Source organism: Barbatula barbatula (assembly GCF_947034865.1).
Source record: "Barbatula barbatula genome assembly, chromosome: 15".
Classification (NCBI taxonomy): Eukaryota; Metazoa; Chordata; class Actinopteri; order Cypriniformes; family Nemacheilidae; genus Barbatula; species Barbatula barbatula.
In genome coordinates this window covers 3,969,036-3,992,934 of record NC_136778.1, presented here as the reverse complement: position 1 = coordinate 3,992,934, position 23,899 = coordinate 3,969,036, and the positions used below count along the sequence as shown (strand labels likewise).

Below are 23,899 nucleotides of genomic sequence, written 5' to 3'. Positions count from 1 at the left end.
TGCTACAAAGTCCTTTAAATTTCAAGTCTAGTCAATGTTTTCAAGTGTAGAATTAAAGCATATTATTATTCCTGTCAATCCTAGATTGTAAATGCTCTTCAGCAGTGCATTTATTACCATGATTCCTGTGATTCTGCCCGAGATGAAACCTTGGAAATCAGCCACGGCTTGGAACATCAGCAGATCGGTACGGCTGAACTTTTGCCCACACATTGTGCACAATTATCAAATTTTATCTGACAACCTGGCATATGTTTTCTCCTGTGTGCCGTGATAGACTCTCCTCTCATGGTCAAATAGCTAGATTATCACTAGCTGTGCAGAGGTTATTCCATGTTTATGATCTTACAGTGAAGAACTTTCCCAGAAGCCGGTTTCAGTGTTTAGTTTTTTTCAAAAGACCCAGATGGAAAAACAACCAAACATTTACATGCTGAATTATCGTATGCAAGGCTGTAATCACAGCCCTGAACCACCTGCAGTTGTAAAACAATCTTGCATTGTATTCAAAAGACGTATGTTGATGATCAAGGTCAATTTACGGTGAACTATATATATACTCGATATGTCTGACAGGGTCAATCTTACGTGTACAGGTCACAATTCACTCCAAATATAAAAATATACATGACATTCAGTTTTAGAATGTTCTTATTATTGCGTTCAATTTTTGCCGTATAAAAATAAACACATTCAAAATCTTCTTGTGTTTTATTTCACAGGTACTACTCAGAGAACCCTCTATGTTTCCAAAGAGCTGGAGTATATTTATTTTGTTCACTCGTTGTGCGTACTCGGAAGGCTTGTGATGTACACTAATGGAAGAAAACTTTTCCCAATCAAAGTAAAGAAACGGAGAGGTATGTTAGCAGGAAGCAAACCTTTTGAAACTCGGTTAGACTAGCAAATCTGACTCATTTTATGTTTAATGTATTATCTGTTTCAGATCCGGTTACTTTGACCGATCTAGTGGTGATACTCATCAACATCATTTACCAACACCCCAAACCATTCAGTGGTGAGACAGCACATACAGGTGTGTCACAGAAAACTGTCATTGCGTCTCATAATCAATATAAAGTCACGCAGAGGTCTGGGCGTAATGATCAGAGTCATCAGACTGTCTGTGGGATTTTAAGTGAGGGAAGTGATATGGGTGTGTCACAATAAGGTCCAAGGGTTCCTCTAGTTCATCAACTGACCTGCTTTTTAAATATTTTTTCACACCAAAGAAACTCACAGGATTGTGCCAATATTGGGTTTATCGATCTGGCTGTTGGTTAGAATGTTTTCAAGATTTTTATAAAATACAAATCACGTATTGTGTTGAATATAACTTAAAAGTGCTGTGTCACACAGACCGAGTTTTTCTAGGCTCTTTGTTTGGTCTCATTGGATCTTAAGTGCTATAATATAAATAATTTATTTTTAGTTACTCGGCTGAAAACCGCTGTGTCCTGAGACTCCCAACAAGAACTCACAGAGTTGATGTTTGTGTGTGTTTCATAGACTCACTCTCCCCCACCAGTCTTGTAATGGAGGTGTTGAGGACGTTGTGTGACCGCACGGAGTGTGCCGTGGAGTCGCTCTATCAAATCCCTGCGATAGAGACGCTGCTGGCCCCTATTATCTCACTGCTGAAAGGAAAGCTGGTAAGCACTATAGAAATGCTCCCATAATCCCTTGCATTGCCAGTTGTCTAGATGTGATCATGAAATATAATTGTTTCTCTGATAAAGGAGCCATATTCTACACTATTTACTTTATTTTTGTTCCACCTTGGGTTGTCAGTCAAAGTCAAGTTGTGAGCAAATGGTGTGTATGAATTAATTTACTTGGTGGTGATATAACAACTGGGATGTTGCCTTTAAAATGGCCTTGGGGATGGCATCTCATGGCAGGATGCCAAACAAACTTTGGATTTGGCCTTGTTGCCTTCTTATTTCTGTATGCTCATTTTAAGTCATCAAACAACGCCTGTTATTTTGACCCCTGGATGACTAGACAAGAAAAAGCCATTTCCTATCTGTTACAACACAAATCCAATGATCAATCAATGACTTTTTTGTCTTCTCAAAGCAACTCAATGGCTGCACATTCTCTTAGAACTGATGTCACAGTAGCATCATGGAAAATAAATAGATCTTTGTTCAGTTGCACAATAGAAAAAACCTATTCATTTAAATTCAGAAATAAAACACAATATAACCTTCTCTCTATGACATCTAATCAGAAACCTAATCCTTTTCGTATTTTATATGCATTATACTATTCACCCGAAGCGTTTTCGATTTGTCTTTTGTCGCAGCCCAAATTAAATTCCTTGGAAAGTGCCCTGACTCACACGGCAGACACCCTGGCGCGAATCGCTACCACTGAGCGAGGTTTATCACTCCTGCTTTATGACAGAAATCTCGTCTCGACTGAGGGTGAAAGGTAAGTAAATCAAATTTTACACTTGGGTTACATTCATTATATCTTCTTCCGGCTAGTGTCGTCTCGAGTAAGTCTGCACTTGTGGCGGGTATATCATCAGCATGCATAGGATAGAAAAACGTGTCATTCTTCAATGACACCTGTGCCTTCAGTGAGATTGGTTTTAATGTACTCTGTGATAGAAACAAAACCAAGGGTAATACCTAGGGGCCTAGAATAGATGGGAACCGAATAGAATTGTTCACGTTTTTAGTTTAAGGAACCGTTTAACAATCTGTGGTTAAAGGGATAATATACCCAAAAATGAATATGTCACTTTTAAATGTGTTGCTCATGTATACAACAGCTCTGTTATAACGCTTTATGACATTCAAAGTTACATCGTTTCATATTATTTCACTTATATGTGCTTTATTCTAACAGTATTTCTGCAGCACATGTGATCGTGCAGTTTACCCAAAGACTATTGGCTAAAGAGCTTCTTGTGTTCTCTGAGTTGGAGTTTACTCCTGCTGTGAGCGGGGCCTTCATCTTCGTCTGCCGGCAGATGTACAACACCTGTGAGGGGCTGCACGTCCTGCTGCCTTACGGCCTGCACGAGTGCATCGCCAAAGCCTGGAGAAAGGTGACTTTTATTCAAGCTGGTGTGATAATTTACCGTGTATCTGATGTGTTCATCTGAAGTGACTTACGGTACGATAATTACAGGGACGGCCCCTTTGCACTTGTAGATAATGGTGCCCTTTGGGGATTGAACCTGAAGCAGCCCAGATCTTAAACCCATAGGTTACAGCATCCCTGTAATAGAGGTTTTATTACAGTGGTTAGTTCCAGTCTTCAAATTGGATGATGTTGATGAGACCTGCTACAAGAGTGGTGATGATGGAACACTGGGATGTTTTACAGTTTAATATATAAACGGTATATTGTATGAGCTCCTAATATCCTACCAAGTATCCAAAAAGTCAGTGTCTTTTCTCTATTGTTTCCACTTTAGTTTGTGTTATATCACCAGCCAATGAACCAGAGTTCTTTTGAAAAAAAACATCATATTTTTTATTGTGTTATCATGTTTGTTAGTTGGATTTATTTATTTATTATTACTTAATCAAAAAACATATAAGTTGAAATGCACAATAAAAAACATTTAGTTTGGCGCAATGTTTTTTTGATATTTAAACACTGCGTTAGGAATATGTGCCTATATGTGGGTGCACAGCGCTACCACATTTTTATAAAAATGAATTACAATTTAAAAGATTATTATTATAATGGACATAAATATAAAAATCCCGCTTGTCCTGTAGATGGTCTGCTTGATCTTGATTTACCTTTACTCTATATTTTGATTACATTCATTTCAATAGGAGTCACTTGCGACTAAAACAGACATTGTTCAGTTGGACAATGAAACACTTTATTTTGTCTGATTTTCATCAACGTCTGTGTCATGAACATTTGGTAATATATAACTTAACACGGATGATTTAGCCAAAAACATTTCTTCACCAAAACAACCTACGTGTCCTAACAACCTAAGTCTGCATATTTCAGATTCGTTTCTGTTATCAGTCCTGCATTTTACTTTATTCTGGACAGCAGCCTTTGAGCCTCGAGTGTCTGTTTTCCCTGTGCAAAACAAAATTAATGTTGGAAGAAGTGCCGAACGTCCGTTCTCTGGCCTGTGTGCGGAGGCTTTGTGGAATACAGAAAAGCTTTGTGCCGTCAGTAATGAAAGCCCTGGGGGTTCCCCTTCCTCCATGTGCAGAGGTTCAAGCAGAATGAAGAATCGGCGTCACATTCAATATGTCGTCTCATTATTTAGCCGAAGGGTTTGAATGCCATAAAGTTATCCACCCTAACACTGAAGTCTCTTCCCTGCAGACTAGCTCGCTGTCAGAGAGAGTTCCCACCCCCGTTCCAGGAGCCCCACCAGCTCTGGCTGCCCATGAACCGCAGAACCTGTGAGTATCTCTCCATCCCCAGCTGTCTTATCCTGTTCGTGTAATAAACATTGAGGAAACGGACTTCTATCTTACGTGAATCTTCTATTTGAATTCTGCAGGGTGGCATGGGAAGAGATGCTGTTGGACAACCTGTTGCATTTTGCTGCCACACCAAAAGGACTGCTGCTTCTCCAACAGACCGGTGCCATCAACGAGTGCGTCACATACATGTTCTCAAGATTTACCAAAAAGCTGCAGGTAACCTGATCTGATACCGTTGTCATTTACATTGGCAGACACATTTATTCAAAGCACCTTCACTCTTGACACTCTTCAAAAGATCCAAAAAGTCCAGCTTATATCAAATGTAACGGAATGTGTTTTGGAAGTCTTTTTTATTTCCCATAACATTACATTATGAACATATCCTCAGGCTGTCCTCAGCAACAGGAAGCAAATCTACGAATGTTTATTTCCTCCGTTCTGTCTAATGTCAGGTCAGCAGGTGTGAGAAGTTTGGTTACGGTGTGATGGTGACCCAGGTTGCTGCGACAGCCCCAGGCATCGTGGCCTTGCAAAGCTCAGGTAGCATACGTCTTACTGTTGACTGATTTACTTCATCTGAGTAATAACAACAACTAATAGCTTTAAATACCAAATGTCATGTCAATTTACTGAATGCGTTTTAGATTGTTCGTGTTTCTACAATTATTACTTTTGATTTAGCACTCAGTCTGAGAGTTGCTCATTGAGACAACAAACAGCGTTGCTTTATGTAAAAGGAAACGATTTCCTCTGAAAACTAAAATTTTTAGCCTGTTAAACTAGTTTTTAAACGGATTTGCAGGTTTTGTCCAGACAATTGTGGTAGAGCTGTGGTCAGCGCTGGAATGTGGACGAGAGGACGTTAGGGTGGTCCATCCTAAATCTACTCCAATGGACCCCATTGACAGGAGCTGCCTTAAGGTTGTCACCTCCCATTATTCACCTTCAACATCATGTTGGAAAAAAGTCACAATGCAAACATGAGTCTTATGCAACAAAAGGACACTTTTTCAGGTGAAACTGAAATTTTCACTTAATCTTGCACTGTAAAGTCAACATTACATGCAATTCAAAACCGACGTTGTGCTTTGAAATAGATGGTGGGAGATCAATATTATTCAATTTTGTTTCTAAAGGCCTCCACAATGGGGTACAGCAACAAACAAGAGACAGAAGAGAGAGTGCTACTTGGTTGATTATCAGCTTTACACTTACAAAAACTTATCATGCAGCATAGCCTTGAGAACAGGATTGTTTCTCCTGGAAAAAATTAAGGGTGTTTGACGGTAGAAGAGAATGAATGTAATCAGTAAGACACACAGCTGCCAACCATGGACAAGTACCAGAAAGGGTCATAAGAGCCATATGAGCATACATTTTGTACATATGCACTGATGAATTGTGGACAGTAAAACCAGGAAGATATTAGGAAACTAAACTGGGCGCTTTATCTTGTCTTGCACGTTGTATTTGTGTAGCCATTATATTAACTTACACTATTACATGTATAAGTGAACTGACATGATGTTAAATTATTAGGGATGCACGATAAATTATCGGCCATATCGGTATCGGCCAATAATAAACTTAGGCCGATATATTTAGCCGTTAAATCATAAATAATTTTCTCTGGCTAAACTTCTTCAGCTGCAGTTAAAATACAGTACAGGATTTTTCTGTCGTGATCAACATTGTTGATGTAGGTACAGTATATAGATACAGTATTTATGAATGTGTAAATTATAGGATCAAAAGCATATTGTTTGAAACAGACAGGTGCCTGAATGCTTTCTGTCTTAAGACCTGTTAGACATTATCGGGTATCGGCCATAATTTACATATCGGTGCATCCATAAGTTCTTTATGGTTGTCCATACATTCTTTATGGTTGTCTCCGCATAAAAGCTTGTATAAAAGAAAATATTTGAACATGAAATACATTACACAGCTTTTAAGAGAACAATTGAAAAGTCCTTAAAAGATTCGACTCTAGTATGTACGTGTAATAAATCTGTGTATGTGTGTGTGAAGTCTTTTCTTTCTCTAGTAAACCTTCTTTCTTCACCTCATGCTGTGTGGGAACTGCTGGGACGTCGAACACTTCCTAACAAGACAGAGTACAATCTGAGAGAGATGGCTTCCTCTGTTTTAGTGAGTTCAGTGCAATCCATTCTCATCTTTTCCAAGACACAGTTTTATGTCCATCCTTGTATATCAGACAATCCTTAGCTGATCCAGCACAGACCCACATTAAAGATCCTCTCTGTGCTGTATACAAAATCTGTAAGATCGAATTTGATTATTTTACAGTTCAAATCATGATCATTTGAGGGCAGACTTTCACCGGGGATGTAACACAAGCAGTACTAAACACATTCTGTTTTGCACTTGTTCGTTTTTTGACAATGATTCACTCTTTCTGCCAGGACCTTATGGACCGTCTCATCATTGTTAACTCCGATGCAAAGATTCACTCGCTTTTCAACTACGAGCAGTCCCACACGTTCGGCCTGAGGTAGGATCGATAGTTCAGTCCTCTCTACCAGTATATGGAAGTGCACAAATGTGACAGAAGGTTCTTAAAGAGCTTTATTATCTGATTAGCATTTTCTTCCTCTCCATTCATTCTTCTCCAAGGATCAATGGCAGATTGATTTAGGTCTTTGTGGTCTCTGTGCTATGATTATCCTGACTTAATGCCAGACAGGATGATGACGTGATATGAGAGAGTTCAGACTCTCAAAGGATGTAGAATTGACTGGTGCACTTGTTGAAGGAACGCTAGAGATGCTTTTGGCTTATATATACCAAAATAGTTTCACTCTTTTTTTTATGAGTTAGGAGAAAGGAATTGGTTTAGCACTTTAAATCACTGACCGCAGGCTGAGATCACATTTACATAGTTACAAAGCAGCAATTATTTAAACTACTTGAGGCATTTATTAAAACCAGTGTCAATATTATCATTATAACGGTCACATACGTCATAACCCAATGGATTTCAAAAGGAATCTGTGTGTCCGAAAATTGTAAAATAATGCATTACGAAGAACAAGTAAAAACATTACATGGTGTACAAAAGCAACAAAAACCCCAACATTTATTAATGTACCATTATGATATACCAATTCTAAATTGAATTGAGTTTTTATTAAGTACATCCAGTTTGCTAGTTCCATATTTGTTTTGCTATTCTAACTGTATTTGCATTACACCCTACTGTTTCTTGACCCTGTCAGAAGTTAGAACAGACCTCACCGTTTGATTCTTACCGTATTAGCTGAGCTATTTTGATGAAGTGTCTTTCCATCAATCTATTCCACAAATGTCTTCCTCTTCATGGCATGTGACATCTCAGACAGCTTTGCTAGACAGCTGTGATTAAAGTTTGAAGTTTCAATATTGACTGAGACTCAGAATGAACATTGTGTCTTCAAGTTTATGTCTTTGTTTTGATGTGTGTATGTGAATATGTTAGCGCTTTGTCAGACTAATGCCTAAGTCTGAAAATAAATCTGCAGATGGTTATTTGAGCGCAGCAGAAGTTGCCAGTGGCGACTGCCGGGTTGCTGTTGGCGAATTAGAGAGTAATTGGGAGGATTAAAATTTGTGCTTTGTTTGTTGCTGTCATGTTTACGTTTGTTTACGTTATGATAATAATAATAATATAGTCAAGATGTATGCATGGTGTTGCATAGAGCTCAGTAAATTTAAAGGAACAGTTCACCCAAACATTTTTGCCTTCATTTTTCCCCCTCAAGTCGTTTCAAATCTGTATACATTTCTGATGAACACAGAGAAGGATATTTGGAAGAATAATTGTAACCAACCAGTTATTGGCCACCATTGACTACCATAGTAGGAAAACTGTTTTATAAATGTCTTTGTTCTGTTGAGCACAAAAAAATATATATTTTGAAGAATGTTGGAAAGCAAACCGTTCTGCGGCACTTTTGACTACATTTATATTCACATTTAGCAGACGCTTTTATCCAAAGCGACTTACAAAGAGTTCGAGGAGCAATAAGCGATATTTCATACAAAGAGCGATAGTACAATAGGTGCTAATACAAAGTTACTAGTTTCAACAAAAGCTAGACCACTACCTGTTGAGAGAAGAGGGTTGGTTAACTATTTTTTATTTGTCTGTCAAGTATTCGCCGAAGAGGTCTGTTTTAAGTAGTTTTTTTGAAGGTTGTGAGAGATGTGGTTGACCGGACCGCATTGGGAAGAATGTTCCACCATTGAATCATTGTTCCACCACTATCATTGTAATTTTTACTACTATAGCAGTCAATGGTGGCCAAGAACGGTTTGGTTATAAGCATTCGTCCAGATATATTTCTCGGTGTTAATCAGAACAAAAAGTGTATACAGATTTGGCACAACTCAACGGTGTGATGACAATTTTTATTTTTGGGTAAACCGTTCCTTTAACACTATTCAGATTTTAGACTAGAAGGTTAACAAATGGAGAAACGTTGTGTGAATTAAAAAAGTATTAATTTCTTGCCATATTTTGTGTTATTTCTTGTTTAACCATTTAAGGTCTGTTAGGGGCCTGTTTCACAATGGAGGTTCAGTGAAAACTCTTGAGTATATTAACCCTAAAATGAGGGAAACTGGGTTTTCCGTTTCAGAAAGCGAGGTATGTCAAACCCGAGAAAAAGCGGTGTAACTCAAGCTCTTTCTCCAAGAGAGTTCACTTATACTCAGATTCAGTAACCATAGTAACTTACTCAGTTGAACCTAGCCTGGTCGAAAGTGCAAGTGGGTCTCATTCATTAATACAGTCATTCATGGTACAAATTTTTATCACACAGAACATCTCAGTGACTAAATGTAATATGTGCTTTTATAGAGGATCCTGTATGTGAAGAGGTTGCATTCATTCATAGGGATGTACTTTGACTTCAGGAGAGTCATTTAGGACCCGAGTGGAATTTTGTCAGTGCATTTTTATTAAAACCATTTTTCTTTACAGTGAATTGGATATATCAAAACATATCCATCCTTAGTATGACATGTTTTACATCAGAGCATATTCTTTCTCTTACATTTTATCACAAATGCTACTTTTCTATGGAGGATGAGAAATGACTTATAAGTGTATAAATAAATTTCATGAATAAAGAAATGTATAAATACAGGGAGAAATGAAGCGAAAAAGGTAATTAAAAAGTGATTTAAACGTGCATCCACTCCTACCCAAATCTGCTCAAAGCAGGATTCAAACAGGATTCATACATACCACTAGAGCACTGATGGGGAGTGAGAACATACGATTTATTTTATTATTTCTGTTTTATTTCTGTTGTTTCATTAATTTAATGATAAACTTGTTTATTGGTGCATTTGTCTATTTATTAGTTTAAATTTAAGTCATTTTCAGCACATTAGTTAATCCACTGTATGCAGAGTGGAAAGTGTGCTTCAAGTGCTTCCTGCCGCCATGTTGCTTTTTCTTTGGTGCCGTTGCCATGGTGTATCATTATATCGGAGCTCCATTGATCATGGCTTGTCGTAGTCGTGGTGCAAGTGCTTAATTTAAGGTAAGCCTACCCAGTGTCGATGGAATTCAAATCAGCTTTTCTGAAACCAAAAACTCAAAGTTTCGCATCTCTGTGTAAATCAACACAACAGTCGAGTTCACATTTTAGCTCTGTGTTGGTTGATCCTCCTTTTTGAAACGGGCGCCTGTTCCTTAAAAAGTGAACATAATACTCTCCTTAACTTATGGTCACTAGTTTGTTTAAATTGTCTTCCTTAACAATCTCCATCAACTATTTAGCTGTTGATTTTGTTCACTGTGACCAATATTACCCTTGAAGTCATTTTGGGTTTGAGCTTGGGTTTGGGTAATTTGGGTTTTTGGGTTCATAGATCAACCCTTCTGGAGTTTGAACCTGTAACCGTTCAATTCCTAGCCCAATCCACAAGGTTATACCGCCCATGACTTCTCACCTACTTTACTAAATGAAATTATATCACCTAAAATACATTTTATTATAAAACAAACTATGATTTTCCCAAACTTAAAAATGCCAGAAAATACTGGATATCTGTGATTTGTTGAAATGTTGGTTGGTGGGTTTTATTTCTTAAGCTCTCACTCTATGTGAGACTGTTATGTCTGAACGTCTGGCTGTTGTTATGGGAGGTGAAATGAGGTGAAAATGCACATAAAGTTTCAGGGTGTGAATCTGTAGGAAACAAATCAGAGACGCCCACATGCTAAACATCTCAATGTTCGAGAGGAATATGACCTGTTTGTGAAATATCACTATTCAATTCACACACATTTGTATGTGTATAGATAAAGCGCCTCCTTGTGTCCAAAAACTGTGTAGTGTTGTTAGAAAAGTTTTCTTAGCGTTTCCCCTGATAAAGGGAAAGTTCATCCAAAAATGAAAATTCTGTCATCATTTACACACCCTCAACTTGTTCCAAATCTGTATAAATTTCATTGTTCTGATGAACACAAAGAAAGATATTTGGAGAATGTAAGCAATTTTCAGTTCCGGTACATCATTGATTATAACAGTAGGAAACATTTAAATTGTAGTCAAATGTGCCCCAGAACTGTTTGCTTTTGCTGTTAAACGGTACAAAAAATATACAATATTTTTTCTACTAAGGTAGAAAATTATGTCCTAGAACTGAGAATTACTAATATTCTTCCAAACATCTTTCTTTGTGTTCATTACAACAAATACATTTATACAGGTTTGAACAACTTGAGGGTGAGTGATGACAACATTTTCATTGTTGGGTAACCTATCCCGTTAAAGCTGTTTAATCTTACTCTGCAAAATAAGTTATTTTTTCTCTTATCTTCACGTTTATAACATACTGTATATCAGCCTGGCAAGTTTCCTTACAGTTTCTAATCAGAAGTATTTTTCCTCCTTGTATAGGGATTATATGTTTTTCATTTGCCCACAGTGACGTTGACACAGAGTTCTTCTCTTAGTCTTAAACTGCAATGAACCGCTGATGCCGCACTGATTCAATCTCAGTCACAGTACATCGCAGTTTAATGTCTGAGAATCCTCTACGATTCGCTCCGCTGCTTTGAATCACATCATTAGAATCCATTAGAGAGAAGAATCAGTGTCACCCAAAATTCCACCAGCTCAGACCTTATGGCCTCTCCAGAACTGAAATATATAACATATTATATTCATCCCATTGGTCTAGTGCTGGATTTCATGATTTATTATCGTGACTTCTTCCATGCTGATTTTTATGGTAACGCATCCCAACGGTTCCTCGGAGGAGTTGAGCGTTAATGATATCCATTAGTGAAACTGGCACTCGTTTGATATACCAAACTTGGTGGTTTATACTGGAGATGCAGAAGAAAAGTTAAAGTTTTATTCCTTAGTAATCACAAATTATACTACAGTCTGAAGAGAAAACATAACACTTAACAAGATGATGGCTGGCAAATAATATTGTGATGTGTGTTGTAAAGTCCCAGTGAAAGATTTGCAGCGTTTTTTATCAATGTGGGTCATTCTCTTTTTCCTGTAATGACTATCCATCTTAACCTACGTATGTTAGACGACTTGGGCGGAGCATCCGTTAACTGCTCCCCTTTAATTTTCAGTTTGCTGCCAAATTAATGTTTTATACATCCAATCAAATCGCAGAGGAAGATGGAAGCCACACCCACAATTTTTCTCATTCGAAATTCCATTTCACTTGGAAATGCATCAAAATACGGATGTTAAAACCATCGCAACCGGTTCACAGGGTCTTTAAAGATGGAAGACAAACTTTTTTTATTAGTTTATCCAACAGGATTTTCAACTACATGTTTAGAAATCACTCTTTTTGGGTAAAGCTACCTTGAGGTTTTATATAAATTAATCTTTTCTTTAATGTCCTGCTGATATATTGCTAAAGGTTTTGGGCGTTTTGCTTGTTGTTTTTTCTCTTTCTAGGCTCCTGAGCGTACTGTGCTGTAACCTGGATACCTTTCTTCTTCTGCAGTCTCAGTTCAATGTCTCTGAGTTACTGCTGCAGGATCAGAGGGCTAATGTGACAGAGCCGCCCTCGGGTGAAGGGTGGGTGACTCTTTGAGTTCCCTCGCTGTATTTATAAATGAAAGATTTTAATACATTTCGTTTTTATGCACAGTTCAGCTCTAAAATGAATTAAAATGAAAAACTCAATGTGGATAAAAATGGCCTTTAGGCAGATTATGAGGCATTACTGCATAACAGCAACATTGGGTGCCATAATAATCTGACCCTCATATAAAATGGCTAATAAAGAAAACATCTATTGTGACTTAAGTGAGGTCATTTAAATACAGCCGCGGAAAAAGTTAAGAGACCATTCCAAATTTTCATCAAATCAACATTTCTAGATGTAGTGTGGTCATTCCAGTCCAGTGTCTGTTAAATTTCAACAATATTAAACCCTTAGGAGTGACAAGGAGTTATTCAATAGCAATTTGAAAGACTGACAGCATGACAAGACACGTGAAAACTGTGATAGAACTGAAGGTTATCACATGACTTATTCTACAAAATGTTACTGTTGTGTTGCTTAAAAGTGAACGTAAATTTGTTTTCTTTGCCGTATTTGAGTTCCAAAAATACACAGCATCTTTTCTGTTATTTTCACCTCATTGTCTGCAAATTAGGGAGAAATATTGTTCACAGAATGTTAGAAAAATCATAATTACCTAAACACATGCCTATAAATAGTAAATTCTGAAAAACAGATTTTTTTTAAAAACAATCTCTTAAATGTTTCCGCAGCTGTATTTGTGCCCACATATACCTTACATTATCCCTATATATTTGTAAATACATAAACATGCTGTGGAAATTGATTGATTCTCTATATTGTTTATACTGCCTTATTATTCCCAGAGAGTTAATCATTGATGGGCTGTCTGTGGAAAGAAGCCACATCCTGGTTCGAATCGGTGCAGTCGGTGGCCCGTCTGAGAGGAGACTTCCTCCCCGAGCCCTACAGAAGGTATCATCTTACCTTTATCAATCTGTGCCCGTATTTATGAAAAGTCTTAGTGCCTAGTGACAACATTCTAAGAAAATTCTTGTGGGCATTTCTCTTAAAATTACAGAAAAGATCCTAGTAAAAAAAAGTCATACATAAAGCATCTTAACCCTTAAAAGAGCTATTAAGGTCCAAAATTTTAGGAGTAGCGAGGATGACTTTTAAGAGACTTCAGAGTTACTTTAGCAGAAGAGAAAATGGACGAAACACAAAAAGTGAGAAGAAATGTGTTGCAATGCATGCCAGTTTACATATTACTTTTAAGATTCATCTGATTTTTTATTGTTTGTGTTCAATTTTGGTTAATCTTGGTTTGAGTTTTCTTGAATCGAAATTGTAAAAGCGCTATAAAATACAATTACATTGAATTGAATGACAGTGAGTTAATAAGACACAGCACATTAGATCGTGCAGGGTTCATGTTTGTGACCGATCCTATTAGAGACATGTAACATCTCCAAGACAACGCAGAAATACCATAGCGGCAGAAATAGATGAAATCACATTAACATATTTGGCAACGGGAGAAATGCAGCTATGCAGATGAGATGATTTGGTTCTGTCACAACCTTCTACGGGGATCACACTAAGAATTACATCACTTACAGAAACTTATTGTGTCACTGTCCATTTTCTATCAAATACAGTGATATTAACCACATGGTAAATAAAAAATAAGCTTTCTTAGAGGTTCTTAGAAGCTTTAACAATACGGGCCAGATGATTATGTGGACTTGCAATGACTATGTGTACCAGGGCACAGTTACTTGGCAAAAGTTGTCCGTCAAAATGTCAAAAGAATTTGTTGGAATTTTGCTGGGTTGGAAAAAGGCTATTGGTGCATGTGTGACAGTATGATTAATGACTGAATATGACATTAATGGCATTTACGCAGACGAACATCAGGATTATGACTCATTACTTTATATATATAACAAAAATAAAGCATTATTCGTGGTTTCCTTTTCTGTTCGTTTTCTCTTTTGTTTTACACGGCTGGAAGACAAATAAAGCCCTTATTATTCTCTAGCTTTTCAATTGTTTTGTAATGAAGTTAGACTCTTGGCTTGAAATTGCAGTTTAAATTGATGTTAATTATAGTTGCAAGGAAGGAATTGTGTTTTTATACTTGCTGCATTTAAAAGGTCTCATCTGTCTTACAGGGGAATGATCCTTACCCTTGGCCGATGGTGTCCACCTATCCTCTGCCAAAGCATTATATCCTTGACGTGCACAAGACTCTCCGCAATAAACAGGGTAAGAATCCACAGAAAGATTAGTGACTGCTGGGTGTATTCATCATGAATTGGACTCACTGATAAAACATTTTATTTGCATTTGCTGTCACTCTAAACCGCAGAAAAGCACTTGGGGAAAAACATACTTTGTCTTTAAATCCATGTGTATCTGCCAGTGTGAGTTACATTTTGATTTAAATTATGAAGCATTACATTTTGAAAGAAAATTCAGAAATGAAGCGTGTTAAAGAAGCATTAGGTTGATTATTATGATTACAGTTCATAAATTGTTATTTATTGTAGGGCTGTCAAACGATTAATCGCATCCAGAATAAACGTTTGTGTTACATGATATATGTCTGTGTACTTTGCACATTAATTTTCTTTTTATAAACACATAAATGTATATATATTTAGGAAATATTTACATGTATTTATTTATATTTTATTTATATATATATATGTTTTTTAAATATATGCATGTATATGTGTGTTTCATTACATACAAAATGAATATGCACAGTAAACAGACATATATTATGTAAAACAAACTTTTATTCTGGATGCGATTAATCACCCAATTTTACAGTTAAATTGCCAGATTACCGTGTTTTCTATAGGTGTATATTACCGTGTTTTCTATAGGACAGTTTTTCCTCCCTTGCAACATACTAATTTCTCCTTTTTACTGTTACGGCAATACATCTTCATTTTAAAATGACAGCTGTCTATTGGCTTTGCGTCGGAACATTGCCTTGTCATATCTACTGTATTACTCAAATTGGCCTTATAGTAGTTTTTATGAGTTTATATCATTACAAAACATGTAATGAATGAGTTTATATCATTACAAAACATGTAATGAATGAGTTTATATCATTACAAAACATGTAATGAATGAGTTTATATCATTACAAAACATGTAATGAATGAGTTTATATCATTACAAAACATGTAATGAATGAGTTTATATAATTACAAAACATGTAATGAATGAGTTTTGATATTAACAAAACATGTAATGAATTAGTTTTGATGTAAATAAACATGTAATGAATTAGTTTTGATATAAATAAACATGTAATCAATTATAGAGTACATTAATGGAAGTTTATAGGGTATAACACCAAAACATGTCATCAAGATTATTAATAGAAATGATTTTATCAATTGAATCGTAGATTTTAGGTTATAACATTGAAACTGATAATGTCACACATTGAAACATACAGTAGAGTCAGCCTATGCCTTGTGCCTTATGTTACACCTTTAGTTAGAGTTTGTCAGCAACAGGCCTCGTGCTTAATATAATGCGCTAGTTATAATATCATATATTGTCTTAGAAGTTTCACAGGCCCCATGCAAGAGCGGGGGCTACTCACATATACTGAGGACGTTGCAAAGTTGCACATGTACAGGATACATCATGTGAATGCTATAGGTAAAAGCCATGAGGTTTTGGGCAATTTTTTATATTCTAGGAGGCGCTTGCCACAAATAAATTTAAGTGAACAACCATTGAGATATAATAATCGTGGCAAAATCTAAAGAGGATAGGCAGGACTCAAATATAATTGTAGCAGATGAGAATGGGAAGGACTAATGCAAATAATGACATCATGTTATTTCTGATTGGTGAACAGTGTTGAAAACAACTAAAATCACTGTATAAATATTGGAGTCTGATGTGTATTTGTAAGATCACTTCAGATGAACTCTGAACTCACTTTTCTTGTTCGAACAAATAAAGATTGAATTCCTTGAAACTCGGAACCCTGCCTCCAAGATTTCTTCCTGCGTTGGAAGGTCGATTTCGACAGCCTTTAAAATGAGGAACCGTAGTGAGACTTTGTGAGGGACGTGTAGTCATTCATTTTATATTTCTTCTCAGAATCGGAGATCAGTGCTTTCTTGGCCTCCTGTAAGGAAACAGAAAGGGACTCTAGCTGGATGGAAGATTGTAGAAGACAGTTCTGTAAGATCATGGCTGCGAGATCACACACCCTCGCTGGATACGGTATGACCTACATTCAACACCGTCTGAACTTCACAGCAAGTTGATGCCCAGCTGGGCCCATCTCATGTCAAATTTTGACTTTTTAAACGGGGTAATGTCATAAAGAAAATCACAAATCAAAGCCATATACAGGACCCCTGTGGTGTGAGGGGCTCATGCGGCTTTGAGGTCCCTCTCATAAAAATCTTTTTGAGCTCTGTGAACTTCATCGATGACATTGCTTGTAATCTACAGAAAAAATACAGATAGATGTAAAAAGGGAAAGTTTGTGCTGTACCAGACTGTCAGTAGCTGTCACTCTGAATACTCTTACAAAGATGCCCACATTATTCGCTGAAGTTTATTTTCAGTCCAACTTAACAGAGTTTCAGTGCAGATTATTTTGTCAAACTGTCAATGTTATGCAAGCGCAGACACGGTTATTAAAGGACGGGGCAGGCTGAACCTGATAGCAAACCCACAGCTTGTGAGTTGGTGTTGTTACTCATCTCACATGTGAAGAGGCTGTTAACACAGACGTCCTGAAAGCGCAGCAGCGCTATATCTATGGGTTAGAGAGATGGTGGAAACGGTCGTGGCTAAATTACGGGTTTGGTGACTGAAAAAAAACTGTTTATAGAAAAAAGAAATAAAAAGGTACAGTATGATATAACCAATTTACATTTAAATAGGGAGACAATGAACTCTCCTGTATTTCAAATGCTTTGATTATTTGGGAAGATAAATATTTGTGATACATTACAACTATAAAAAATGATGAAGTTTATCAGTGTATCTGTTGATGGCATGTTTACATGCACCTATTTTCCTAATGAATTCAATTTTGATTGCAGATGATGAAATTGCTGTTTACATGTCCCCTAACCAACAAGCTATACGATTCAAAAATTCGTAATTCGTAAATATAATCTGAACAGAACATATGTGGAAGCGGACAGCTAGGGTTTCCAGATTCCTGTAAAATATTCAGTTCAATGTCCTTTCAAAACGATCCATAAACTAGTTCAAATGCCCAATTATCAACATCTGTGAACAACATTATTCCACTTTTAACCCACGAGAAAAAACCTATTCTTGGTTCCCAATTGACCAAGTACTTCAATTAAGAGGACCTGGCAACACTGCGCCCAGCATCTAACATCTTGCTACTTACTTTGTTTCTGAAAGCATGTGTTAGTCAGTATAGTTAGTATTTTCAAAGAAAACACAATTCCTTTCACAAAACATAATCAGTTTTTTTATACTGTATATCCAACTGGTTTTGGATTTATTTAAAAAAAACATATTGTCCGGACTTCCTTTTTGGAAGAAATAAACAGACCGGACCTCTTGAAACTTTAATTGAATTCCCCTGGACTAAAGTATCACTTAAATGCATGCATTAATGTATCTCGCACATTTAAGTTAGACTTTGAATGTCAATTCCAGTATCGTATACATTACACAGTATTTAGTTCATTTACATCCAATGTAACTGTAATTAAATAAAGTAAGAGTAATCCCTTACTTTACTTCTTTAAAAGGGAAAAGTAATTCAATTACAGTAACTAATAACTTCGTAACTAGTTACACCAGACACTGACAAGCACTTAGGAAAAGATATTCTTCTCATGGTATTCCTGTTTTGTATCTCAATAGCTTAAGATGTTTAAGTGGCATCCAGGCTTTGTATGAGTGGGGCACTCTTGCAGGAGATGCAGGTTTCTCGTACTTCATTTCGGTGGTTCTGATGTTTTTTTCATTGTTGATTTCACAGAGCTCGCGGATCTGCTGGAGAGGGTCGTCTTGCATCTCTCATCTTCATCCATCAACTGCTTCTTTCCTCCTGCAGAATATAAAGGTCAGTCAAAGCACTTGATGAAAGATGCTTTCTGTCTAGGAGAGATATCACCCACACCTCAAGGCCAAAAGAAATGCTTGAAGAGCACAACAATTGAAGAATATAACATTGCGGTGTTGATTTTAATGACTTTTTCTGCTAGTGCCGTGCCCAGTGTTTACATCAGTGGTTCTCGGTGGTTTTGCTTTTGGACTCTAATTTCACCGTGGTATAGTTATTCTTTCGAAAGACATCCGTCTGCCTCCTGTTCCCACAAATGGAAAATAGTGGAGGCTGTGTGGGTTTTCATTTATTAAACATAATGGTTCCGAAAAGCAATATTGGTGGTGTTTTTTTTCCTAAATCCCAGCTGAAAGAAATATCTGCGGGGTTGAGCCTTTTTAATACAACTAATTCAAAAGAAAAATTCACAGCCTTCTTAAACCATTATTGTTTTAAGATTTATTATAAGCCTTTATAATCCAGATTTTTTTTGCTTTACAATTGTCTCAGTGGAATCAATTAAACACTTTAACAAAGCAATATAGGAAATCCAACAGACACATTTAATATGAGGACAATCAAGTCATTATTTTCTCTCTGAACTAAGAGAGAACAAAAACCTTGCTGAGGTGTATTTGTCCATTCATTTAATCATGAATTATTTTGGTACATTTTGTCACAGTTGACATACACGTCCTCTTGTTTTGGCTTTGTACCCTTCCTTCTCATTTACCAAATCGGTCGGGCAGTCTGTGCACGCGTGCTTCATCTCACTTAGCCGCTTGCGTCATATCCACTGAGTTTTTTGCCGGCTTCCTATTGGTTCGCCAGCCAGCCAGTCAGGACCATTCACTGAATGAGGCGCACATCCATCAACATTATGTCATCATCACAATCCTGACGTCGTTGCGCTATTAATGAGGATGGAGGAACGGCTACATAATTATATCAACGGGCTCATTTCACTCTCACCAGGGGCATTTACTCCATTAGGCCATTGTGAATCATGATGAATTTAGAACGCACTGTTGATGATGATTTGCGGGTTTGCCGATGCTCGGATAAGAATGTATTATTTAACGACTCATGTTGCAATGCTGTTTAAACCGCTGTTCTATATCTGTTGACTTTAAATTGGTATGTATTGCCTGTGGAGGATATGGAAATTAGTATTTGATTTTTTTTGGGGGGGGTGGGTTGGGGTTTAGTGATGGACCACAGCGTGAAGAGCAGGAGCCTTTCATCCGTGGAGCAGTTGGGAGTAGAGATCTCGCTCAGGTATGTATACAGCATCAACCAGTGGTTTACAAATATTTTCTTAATCTGTATTTTGTTTTGTTTGTCTTGCAACCATAAAACAAGTTGAACTTGTACTAAGATTTCTGCGCTGAAAAAAATGAATTCCTAATGAGTTTTTAATTAGTCTTGTTTTCCAGTTCAAGTAGCTAAAAATGAAGATAAATGTACTTGAGATGAGAAGCAGCACTGCATAAGATACCATGGCATGTCTTTGGAGGATTTATCTAGTGTATTGTTTTAAAGTGAATTAAAAATTCAAAAGCTAAATTGTATTTTGTGGTGCGCACAAATCCTCCTTATCCTAGTTAAAAGCAGCCCTGTATAAAATATTTTGAGTCTTCATGTCTAAAAGTATTATTTAATCTTGATATGGGGGCTTTATAAACTTGTCTTCAATTATTGTTTTCATAATAATTTAAGCGTTATGGCTTGTTATGGTTCAAAACAAGAATAAAAACTAATTGACAAGAAAATCCTAAAGGAACAGTTCAACCAAAATGAAAACGCCATTTTGTAGTATACTGTAGATCAGTGGTTCTTAACCTGGGTTCGATCGAACCCTAGGGGTTCGGTGAGTCAGTCTCAGGGGTTCGGTGGAGGTCAAGACACACACCCGACTCATATGATTCGTGATGACACACCCCGATTGGCCATCATTGGCTGCAGGTGATCACGTAACATCGCTTGGCCTATCTGTGCTGCAGGGAATTTGGTGCGCCCAGTAGTCGACTTGTGACTGTCGTGATGGTATGTCGTGTGATTTATTTCTTAATATTTTAATCCTTTCATACTAACTATGTCGAGCAAAAAAAGAATTTGGTCGGACGAATATGTACAATATGGATTCACGTGTATAACGGAACGTGATGGGAGTCAGCGTCCTAACTGCATGATTTGCAATGCCAAATTGAGCAATTCTAGTCAAGCACCGGCAAAACTAAGAGATCACTTCCTTAAGCTGCATGGAGATGGGCATTTTTTTTAATGGTTTTGTTCTTTAAAACACAGTGATGTTGATGCACCGTTCATTTTGTGCACCAGTAAAATATATACCTATGTTTTGAATTTGAAAAAAATCATATTTTATTTTTCCAATTAAGAAGGGTTCGGTGAATGCGCATATGAAACTTGTGGGGTTCAGTACCTCCAACAAGGTTAAGAACCACTGCTGTAGATAGTGTGAGTAGTGAGTTCACAAAGAAGTGCACTTTGAAGACCCGGATGATGCACTTTTTTGAATGAAAATATGAAGTACACATCATGCACTCAACGGTCGCAGATTGGCTTACGTAGCGGAAGGGAGGCGGGGCTATCAGACGCTGCTTGAGCAAAACTCTCCTGCAGAGTGAAAACGCTTCAATCTGATGAAGACTAAAGGAACGCTGGGCAAAATAGATGAAAACTAAATTGCATTTACAATGTACGAGTAGATTTGTATTCACACGCATTGTGCCATGCGATTGATGTTTTTTTGCGCTCGTCTGGGAAACCTTTATACTTCCGGTTAGTATCAAACCATTTAGTATTCCATTTGGCACGATACCCTTCTAAGATTCATACACGACGTGGTTGAGTGCATAGTATGTCATTTGGGTCACAACCCCTGCCTTCATTAAATTACTTTGAAGTTGTTTCAAATCTGTATACATATTTATTTGTTCTGATGAACATAGAGAAAGATATTTGGAAGATGTTTGGTTCTTGGAAATACTTTATAAATTACTTTGTTCTGTTGAACGCAAAATAAGGTGTTTTGAAGAATGTTAGAAAGTGTTCTGGAGCACTTTTGATTTCCATTCAAATCTTTTTGGTTCATTAGAACAAATCCTCGAGTTGTTCCAAATCGGAACACATTTATGAGTAAACGATGACAGAATTGTTATTTTTGGGTGAACCGTCCCATTAAGCTTTCTACAATAAGTCCAATTATCTTGTTTTTTAAGTTTATTTTTCAAACTATATTTTTTCAAAAATGTATCTTAATGATTCTCACACAGCTTCACCTAAAGCCAGATGCATTGTGTGCCATGTCAGCGCACAAGTTAAACTCGATATGAACCCATTTAGATATTTTGTCTTTAGGCAATCTAGGCAATGACTGTAATCAGGCGATGCATTATAGTGCACAGCACATTTGGGTAATTGCAAGGCTGTGTAACCCTCATTTGGTGCTGTGCTTCTCAGGGAGAGACTGTAAATGTGTGATAAAACAGAATTTAATTCAATAGTGATATTTGTCCCTATTAGTCAGGAATTATTGCTTTGAGAAAGTTCTAATTATGTAAATGCGCACAAGCTGTTGTTGTGGAAGACATTTTAACATTGTCTGTTCACCTTTGTTTAGCAAGGTCTTATTGAATAGAATATTAAATTAAATAGCAGTACAAAAGACTGTGTGTGTTTATTTGTTTGTGAAGGTACGGCAAGTTCCTGAAGTTACTGCGAGATGATTCTGAAGCGGATCTGTGTCTCCTGCTCAAGCACTGTCAGGAGTTTCTCTCTCAGCAGCGGATCAATGTGACCTCTGACCTCTGTATCCTACTCTTGTTTTTCGATTACTCAAGTGATGGGTGTGACATCTGTTGTAGTGCAAGCATAATGGGATTCCCATCTGAATGGGATTACTGAATTACAAAAAGCAATCAACTTTACACGTTTGTTCGTGCTGTTTCTTTTTTCTCTATGGAAAAAGTGCACAATATTTTCACATTATTGGGGATGGACTGATATGTTGGCCAGGCTGATTGGGTCAGCTAATATTTGCTTTTTGGGATTAAGGGGGACGGATGAAGCTTGTTTGATAGTTTCAGTTTGTGTAAACAGCAAAATGTACAGATAACCTTGTGTTTTTAGTTGACAGGGCACCGCCAAAAGTGAGGTTATTCCTTCTACTGTAGTCGTAGATTGATGTACAACAATGCAATGACATCCATGTGTTTTAAAGCATGATTTACTATCAATGTCCAAATGCATTTTGAGGTCACTCCATCGGTATTATGTCATCAATCGATCCCCCTGTTCTTTAGATATTCGCATTAGAATCAGTCGATACCGCAGACGATTCCTTTTATTGAAGATTCCTTGACCCAGGTGGCAGGTTATTTTCAGGGTGGTTATCCTGGTCACGATTGGTTTGCCTCCACGGTCTTTCTGCTCATGCACGGTGACGTGGGCCGCTCACTGAGTCTGCTCCTGCGTTTCTCCCGTCTGCTGCCGTCCGCCTTCCTGTGGCCCCCGAGACTACACAGCTCTGTGAGTTACAGCCCGATCCATTAGTACTGCCTTTGTTTCACATTTCTAAGCCCTCCTATCTTCCCACTTGCTGTAAAATCTCTTTCTCAGTCTTGTCAACATTCATTACATGCATCTGGGGAAGCGCTTGTCAAAAGCGGAGCAACGAATTGCACTCGTGCATTCAAATGTATTGGGTTTGTAAACAATCGCGTCCATCCAAGTTGTAAATAGCAATTTTACAGTAATGCGGCAAGCTGCAATATTGATTAGTGATTGTAAATCGAAAAATGTACATTTAGGTTCAGATTTTTCTACCACCACACAGTACAGTATATTAAATCTCAGCGTATACGTTATCTTCCCTGTTTAATGATGTTCTGGATTTATGGCTGTGTATCTTCCCTATCTGCATGCCACAAACAAAAATGAGCATTTTAACCGTATCATCATTCTAATCTCCATGTGCATAAGAAGAGTCGTAATACTAGGAGGAAATGTTGAATATCACGAAATTACTCGGGCATAGTCATTATGGTCCCTATAAAATTTGGATGGAGCGATCTCTCTCTCTCTCTCTCACTCTCGGAACAGCGGATGGTAAACAGAGCTCAGATAATCGAGTTTCAGCTGAGGAAATATGTGGAGGAAATGCTAATGCTGCACACACAAGAGTTTGTCCGATTACACTTCCATATTTCTGCACTGTCAGAGATGCAATGCATGTAAATCAGTCCGCCGAGGCCTTCAGAGAAGACAATAGTGACAATTAAGTGAGAAGACACAGTCCATGTAATCTCCACGGTCCACACTCAACAGATAGACACAA

The 23,899-nt window shown here is 37.3% G+C and overlaps 1 protein-coding gene across 1 annotated transcript in view; it reads left to right on the top strand.

Annotated features, from left to right (window-relative positions):
• Nucleotides 1-23,899, top strand: part of tbc1d32 (TBC1 domain family, member 32) — a 34,207-nt gene that overhangs the window by 5,004 nt on the left and 5,304 nt on the right. The window contains exons 12-31 of the mRNA XM_079474962.1: nucleotides 85-187; nucleotides 723-860; nucleotides 947-1,036; nucleotides 1,510-1,652; nucleotides 2,309-2,436; nucleotides 2,860-3,061; nucleotides 4,321-4,400; nucleotides 4,502-4,640; nucleotides 4,880-4,967; nucleotides 5,230-5,348; nucleotides 6,459-6,578; nucleotides 6,854-6,942; nucleotides 12,377-12,499; nucleotides 13,316-13,424; nucleotides 14,627-14,720; nucleotides 16,593-16,718; nucleotides 18,475-18,558; nucleotides 19,749-19,818; nucleotides 22,257-22,372; nucleotides 22,937-23,091. Coding sequence (XP_079331088.1) covers nucleotides 85-187; nucleotides 723-860; nucleotides 947-1,036; nucleotides 1,510-1,652; nucleotides 2,309-2,436; nucleotides 2,860-3,061; nucleotides 4,321-4,400; nucleotides 4,502-4,640; nucleotides 4,880-4,967; nucleotides 5,230-5,348; nucleotides 6,459-6,578; nucleotides 6,854-6,942; nucleotides 12,377-12,499; nucleotides 13,316-13,424; nucleotides 14,627-14,720; nucleotides 16,593-16,718; nucleotides 18,475-18,558; nucleotides 19,749-19,818; nucleotides 22,257-22,372; nucleotides 22,937-23,091 — 2,316 coding nt within the window. The remainder of the gene's footprint in view (nucleotides 1-84; nucleotides 188-722; nucleotides 861-946; nucleotides 1,037-1,509; nucleotides 1,653-2,308; nucleotides 2,437-2,859; nucleotides 3,062-4,320; nucleotides 4,401-4,501; nucleotides 4,641-4,879; nucleotides 4,968-5,229; nucleotides 5,349-6,458; nucleotides 6,579-6,853; nucleotides 6,943-12,376; nucleotides 12,500-13,315; nucleotides 13,425-14,626; nucleotides 14,721-16,592; nucleotides 16,719-18,474; nucleotides 18,559-19,748; nucleotides 19,819-22,256; nucleotides 22,373-22,936; nucleotides 23,092-23,899) is intronic.